The sequence below is a fragment of the Myotis brandtii genome, unplaced genomic scaffold (assembly GCF_000412655.1).
Source record: "Myotis brandtii unplaced genomic scaffold, ASM41265v1 scaffold825, whole genome shotgun sequence".
Taxonomy (NCBI): Eukaryota; Metazoa; Chordata; class Mammalia; order Chiroptera; family Vespertilionidae; genus Myotis; species Myotis brandtii.
The window spans coordinates 1,894,966-1,901,008 of NW_005371349.1; the positions used below are offsets into that span (position 1 = coordinate 1,894,966).

The following is a 6,043-nucleotide window of genomic DNA, read 5'->3' on the forward strand; positions in this document are numbered from 1 at the left end:
TGCCTTCTAGGAAATTCTCTTTCCTGCCCCCCCCCCCCGTTTTAAATCAAAGGGGGAAAGGAGGGGTGTGCTCCTGTGGGTTGGAAGCTACGTGGGTGCCTGAAAGGACCTGGGCTTTGCTGTCGTTGCTGCCCCAGAATTGTTGGCGCTGCGCAGCCGGGATCTGAGCGAAGGGCTTGAGGGGTGAAAGGACGAGATTTGTCTCCCGACATTAGGTTCAGGGAGGAGTCCTTTCATCCGAAATGCCAGGCCTGAAGCGCGTCAGATGAAGGATTAAATGCTGTGATCCCATCCAGGGCCAGTTAGAGCGCTCGGCTTCACGGATCCCACCAGTGCTTGGCTTTTTTAAATATATTTTTATTGGTTTCAGAGAGGAAGGGAGAGGGGGAGAGAGACACACACATCCATGATGAGAGAGAATCATTGACCCGGTGTCTCCTGACCCCTACAGGGGATCGAGCCCACAACCCGGGCTGGGCTCTACTTCTTTTTTAAAAAAAGAGCATGAGGCACGGGCCCCGGGCATGTGCCCTTGACCAGAATCGAACCTGGGACCCTTCCGTCCGCAGGTCGATGCTCTATCCACTGAGCCAAACCGGTTGGGGCCCCACCAGTGCTTTTCTAAAACCCCAAGTTCGCTAGCCAGCTGCCCCCTTCCAGAATGACCGGCCGTTACGCACGTGTCCGCTAGACGTCCTGGCCCCAGCTGAGTGCCACCCGGCCCCTCTTGCAGAAGTAGGAGGAGAGCCATGGAGGGTGAGGAGCGGGGAGGGGTGCCCCCACGGGGGATGGTATCTGAAATTCCACATTATTCATTTTTGGGGGTTAAATGCTCTCCCCTCTTAGTGAGATCACTAATCATAATACCGTAGTATAAAGTAGTTGATGGTGTCCTTTCTAACATGATCACTGAGTTGGAACAGGTTTTTGGGTGTTTTTTAATACTAGTATATTTTTTTTATTGATTTCAGAGAGGAAGGGAGAGGGAGGGAGGGAGAGGGAGAGAGAGAGAGAGAAAGAAATGTCAGTGATTTGAGAGAATGATTGGTCAATCTGGGCACGTGCCCAAGGGCTGCCCTGGCCGGTTTGGCTCAGTGGATAGAGTGTCGGCCTGCGGACTGAAGGGGCCCAGGTTCGATTCCGGTCAAGAGCACATGCCCAGGTTGTGATCTCAATCCCCAGTAGTGGGTGTGCAGGAGGCAGCCGATCCATGATTCTCTCTCATCATTGATGTTTCTGTCTCTCCCTCTCCCTTCCTCTCTGAATTCAAACCGGGAATCGAACCATGACCTCCTGGTTCATATGTCGACACTCAACCACTGAGCCACGCCGGCGTTTAAGAGAGGTTGCAAGAGAGGCAGAGGAGGTACTGCCTGGATAGGCTGGCTGGCTGGGGAAGCTCAGGGAAAACGGCTCTTCTGTAGCTAGAGTCGCGTTAGTGACAGACTGTCAGACTGGCGGGTGGGATATGACATCAGTGACAGGCCAGGTCTCGGGATGAATTCAGAGGCCAGGCAGAGGGGCGGGGCCTGGATTAGGGAAGCCAGGGGCGGGCCAGCCTCAGCACTGCTGGGGCCCAGACTTGTGGGAGTGAGCCTCGGTGTTGAAGTTGGAGTTTTAAGAAACAGGGGCTGCCCTGGCCGGTTTGGCTCAGTGGATAGAGCGTCGGCCTGCGGACTGAAGGGGCCCAGGTTTGATTCCGGTCAAGGGCACAGGCCCGGGTTGTGCACTTGTTCCCCAGTTGGGGGCTTGCAGGAGGCAGCCAATCCATGATTCTCTCTCATCATTGATGTTTCTCTCTCTCTCTCCCTCTCCCTTCCTCTCTGAAATAAATAAAAATATATTTAAAAAAAGAAAAGAAACAAGGGCTAGAGGGTGATTTTGCTGCGTGTTGGAGACGGGCAGCTCCCCTCCGATGCCTCCCTTCTGTCTTCCCCTCCCCCCTTTCCCTTACCCACTTCTCCTCTGTCTTTCTCTCCCCCTCCTTTCTCCTTGCGATGTGTGAACCTCACATTTATTTCGTAGCTGAGGTTACATTGTGCTGATCTCCCGCCCCGTTCTAGTCTCCCCCTTTCTTCGCTGCGGGCGATGGTGAGGGCAGGGCAGCGGCATGCCTGCCTGAGCGTGTGTGTCCCTGTTGGTGGGAAAATCAAACAGCTGGTTTTGCTTCTCAACAAGAGAGCCGCCGTGGAGAAAGCATCCTCGGCTTGTCCTGGCCTCCGGTCGTCCCCGCTGTGAACCCGCGGCCCGTCGCCACAGCGGGGGTGTGTGTGGCCGCTCCTATCTGTGCGAGGGTCAGCCTGCCCTGGAACTCTGTGTTTGCCGTGCAGGTGGACGGGGTCAGCTACCTGCTCCAGGAGATCTACGGGATCGAGAACAAGTACAACACGCAGGATGCCAAGGTGAGTGCCGCCCGGCGCGCTGCCTGTCCTCCCGAGGGGCAGCGAGGAGCCCGGTAAAGCTGGGACCGGGAGGCCGGGCACCGGCTCGCAGTCAGTTCGGGCCCAGAGGGTGTTTCCCGCCCCTCGTTTCAGATGACTGTCCTTAAATCGCTCTGGGTTAGTCTCTGAGTCCCTCCCCACCCCCTGCCGTTAGCCGGCTGGGCTTTCCGGACGCTGATCATTAAACCCCTCTTATCCCCGTGGGGTCTGCTCAGCCCCACGGCCCAGCCAGTCAGAGGCAGGTCAGCCTCACAGTGTGAGCTTGAGAGAAGCTCCCGGAGTCAGTGACACCGAGTGTGTGAACGCACTGGGTAAACTGTGAAGTCCGATGCAAGTGTAAGCTTCTGTTCCTATTCCTTTTTAAAAATATATATATTTGTATTGATTTCAGAGAGGAAGGGAGAGGGAGAGAGAGAGAAACATCAATGATGAGAGAGAATCATGGACCAGCTGCCTCCTGCACGCCCCACACTAGGGATCGAGCCCGCAGCCCGGGCCGGTGCCCTGACCTCCTGGTTCATGGGTCGATGCTCAGCCCTGAGCCGCGCCGGCCGGACTGTTCCCATCCCTTGTCTAGCAAGTGTGCGTCCTTGTCCTTGGCTCAGTGTCCGCTCCCCGGCAGGTGGCTGAGGACGAGGTGAGTGACAACAGCGCCGAGTGCGTGGTGTGCCTCTCGGACGTGCGGGACACCCTCATCCTGCCCTGCCGCCACCTCTGCCTGTGCAACACCTGTGCCGACACCCTGCGCTACCAGGCCAGCAACTGCCCCATCTGCCGCCTGCGTAAGCCCCGCGGGTCCGGGCCGCGCGGCCCCGGGGCAGGGGTGGCGGGGTCTGTCCCACCCCCGCACCCACGTGGCCTGATGGCCCCTCTCCTCCTCCGCAGCCTTCCGGGCGCTGCTGCAGATCCGAGCCATGAGGAAGAAGCTGGGCCCCTTGTCCCCGACCAGCTTCAACCCCATCATCTCCTCCCAGACCTCCGACTCGGAGGAGCCCTCGGTGAGTGGGGCTCAGAACCGCGCCCCGTGAAGCCAACAGGGAGGTCTCCTCGCTGCCTCCTCTCGCCTTGGGCCCCTCATTTCCGTGCCTTTGCGGGGGCGTGGGCAGTAAGCTGGGTGAGCCCCTGTTGCCTTGAGACCAGCCTGTAGTATAAGGTTGGGAATTTGGTGTCCTGATGGTGGTGGCCATGCCTAGAGCCTCCCCGATTCCCCTCTGTGGGGTCCCCCTTTCTCTGGGACTCCCCCAAGCAGAAGCAAGGGGGTGGTCGTCTTAGGTTGGGATACAGTTTACTGTCTTTATCTGAGTCCTCGCAGGAGGTAACTGGTTTTATTTTTCTGGGTTTTTTTAAAATATATTTTTTATTGATTTCACAGAGGAAGGGAGAGGGAGAGAGAGAGAAACAGCAATGATGAGAGAGAATCATTGATCGGCTGCCTCCTGCACACCTCACACTGGGGATCGAGTTCCCTGACCGGGAATCAAACCGTAACCTCCTGATTCATAAGTCAATGCTCAACCACTGAGCCACACTGGCCGGGCGGTAACTGGTTTTCTTTATCCCTTTTGGTGGGGTCAGGGGCGGGGAGCCGAGCATATGAAGGTATCCCCCTCCGTTTCAGGGTACGAGGCATGGTGTCGGGGTGAAGCCTCGGAGCAGATACTGACTTGCTTTAGATTCCCACGCTAGACGTACCATCCAGTGAGCGGTACGGGGATAATTACTTAGCTATCTGGGGAGGAAACGTCAGTGTAGCTTTACTCCTTACCAGATAACAGATTGCACATGGAGTAACAGTGAATTGTACTCCAAACAAAGCAAACCAAGCAGAACGTTAAAGGGCTGGAATGAATTACCGGTGACTCTCCGGTGGACTTTGGACGGGAGAGGGCTCGCTAAGCTTAAAGTGGAACAGGACGGACAAAGACGGTGCACCTTTTACCACGTAACAGATTTAAATTTCAGCCCGGCTGATGCGGCTCAGCGGTTGCGCGTCGACCCAGACACCAAAAGGTCACCGATTCAATTCCCGGTCGGGGCTCATGCCCAGGTGGTGGGCTCAGTCCCCAATAGGGGGCGTGCAGGAGACAGCCCATCAGTGTTTCTCTGTCCTTCTCCCTCTTTCTCTAAAAACAAAAACAATCAAAACAAAACATAGGAGCTTTAAAAAAACTTTTTTGAATTTCAGATGTATAGCACATGACCAAAATTGAAAGGCAAACAACCACCCATTTAAAGAAAAAAATGTCTTCACGACATTGACACCGGAGGAAAGCCCGTGTCTCGGCGGTAGCTCCTGTGAATAAAACAGACAAAAATGTTCAAAGGGTTTCAAAACGCAGTTCTCGGAAGAGGAAGCACAGCAGGTTAGCAGTCATTGCTTTCAGCCTCAGCCACATTAAAAACCAACAGTACGCAAATTAACGGGAGACACCGTTTTCACCTTTCAAATTAAAAAAACCTCTTTAAAGACACTCCAGGCTGGCAGAACTAAGTAGGTTTTCTGTTCTGCTTTGAGGAGTGTAACTAGAAAAATCGTTGAAAAAAAAATTTTTAAAAAGCCTGTGTATGTCAAGAGCCTTAAACACGATTATACGAGGTAATCTAGGGCCTAAGAATTTAATACCAAGAAAATGATCTGAAAAAAGATTCAGGCACTAGGACATCCCTCAGACTGTTCACAGTCGGACATGTCGACACAGCTGAGTAGCCAGCCCCGGTGGGAGCAGGAGCTTGCGGTATCGGTGGGAAGGGGACGCGTGTGAAGGAAAACATCTGTGTCAGGTGACGTACGCGGGATATAAAGTTGTTATTCACAGATGATAGGTTGTAGCTGGGCAAACAGGACACGGAAAAATGGGAAGAAAATACACAGAATGCTAATGAAGTTATTACTTTGGGTGACTTGATTATTGATGGTTTTCTCCCCTCCTTTCTACTTTTTTTTTTTTTTTAATCCTGACCTGAGGATATGTTTATTGATTTTAGAGAGAGAGAAAGAGACAGACATCGATGTGGGAGAGAACATCGATTGGTCGCCTCCCGCAACACATCCCAACCAACACACCCCAACCGGGGCTTGAACCTGCAGCCCGGGCATGTGCCCTGGCGGGGAATCGAACTGGGACCTCTGGCCTGAGCCACGCGGTCTGGCTAATGAACTCTCCCACCGTCTGATCCCCCTAGTCCTCCGAGAACATCCCGCCGGGCTATGAAGTGGTGTCCCTTTCGGGGCTTGAACCTGCAGCCCGGCCATGTGCCCTGGCGGGGAATCGACCCGGGACCTCTGGCCTGAGCCACGCGGTCTGGCTAATGAACTCTCCCACCGTCTGATCCCCCTAGTCCTCCGAGAACATCCCGCCGGGCTATGAAGTGGTGTCCCTTCTGGAGGCCCTCAACGGGCCCCTCACCCCGTCCCCTGCGGTCCCTCCACTCCACGTGCTGGGCGACGGCCACCTCTCAGGAATGCTGCCCGCCTACGGCAGCGACGGCCACCTGCCCCCCGTCAGAACGCTCTCCCCGCTCGACCGCCTGCCCGACGGCAGCAGCCAAGGACTCAAGCTCAAAAGGAGTCTCTCCAAGTGAGTCGCCGGCACGCACCCGCT

General features: G+C 55.1%; 2 protein-coding genes across 9 annotated transcripts in view; both read left to right on the forward strand.

Moving 5' to 3' along the window:
* The window catches only part of RNF157 (ring finger protein 157), a 46,592-nt gene extending 43,288 nt beyond the window's left edge, over positions 1-3,304 (forward strand). Inside the window, exons 8-10 of the mRNA XM_014531742.1 lie at positions 2,331-2,402; positions 3,064-3,195; positions 3,263-3,304. Of these exons, the coding sequence (XP_014387228.1) occupies positions 2,331-2,402; positions 3,064-3,195; positions 3,263-3,304 (246 nt within the window). The remainder of the gene's footprint in view (positions 1-2,330; positions 2,403-3,063; positions 3,196-3,262) is intronic.
* EXOC7 (exocyst complex component 7) overlaps positions 3,138-6,043 on the forward strand; it is a 70,390-nt gene continuing 67,484 nt past the window's right edge. For all 8 annotated transcript variants that reach the window (XM_005884231.2, XM_005884236.2, XM_005884233.2 and 5 more), the window contains exons 1-3: positions 3,138-3,223; positions 3,327-3,439; positions 5,781-6,019. In XM_005884231.2, coding sequence (XP_005884293.2) covers positions 3,356-3,439; positions 5,781-6,019 — 323 coding nt within the window. In that variant the 5' untranslated portion in view covers positions 3,138-3,223; positions 3,327-3,355. The remainder of the gene's footprint in view (positions 3,224-3,326; positions 3,440-5,780; positions 6,020-6,043) is intronic.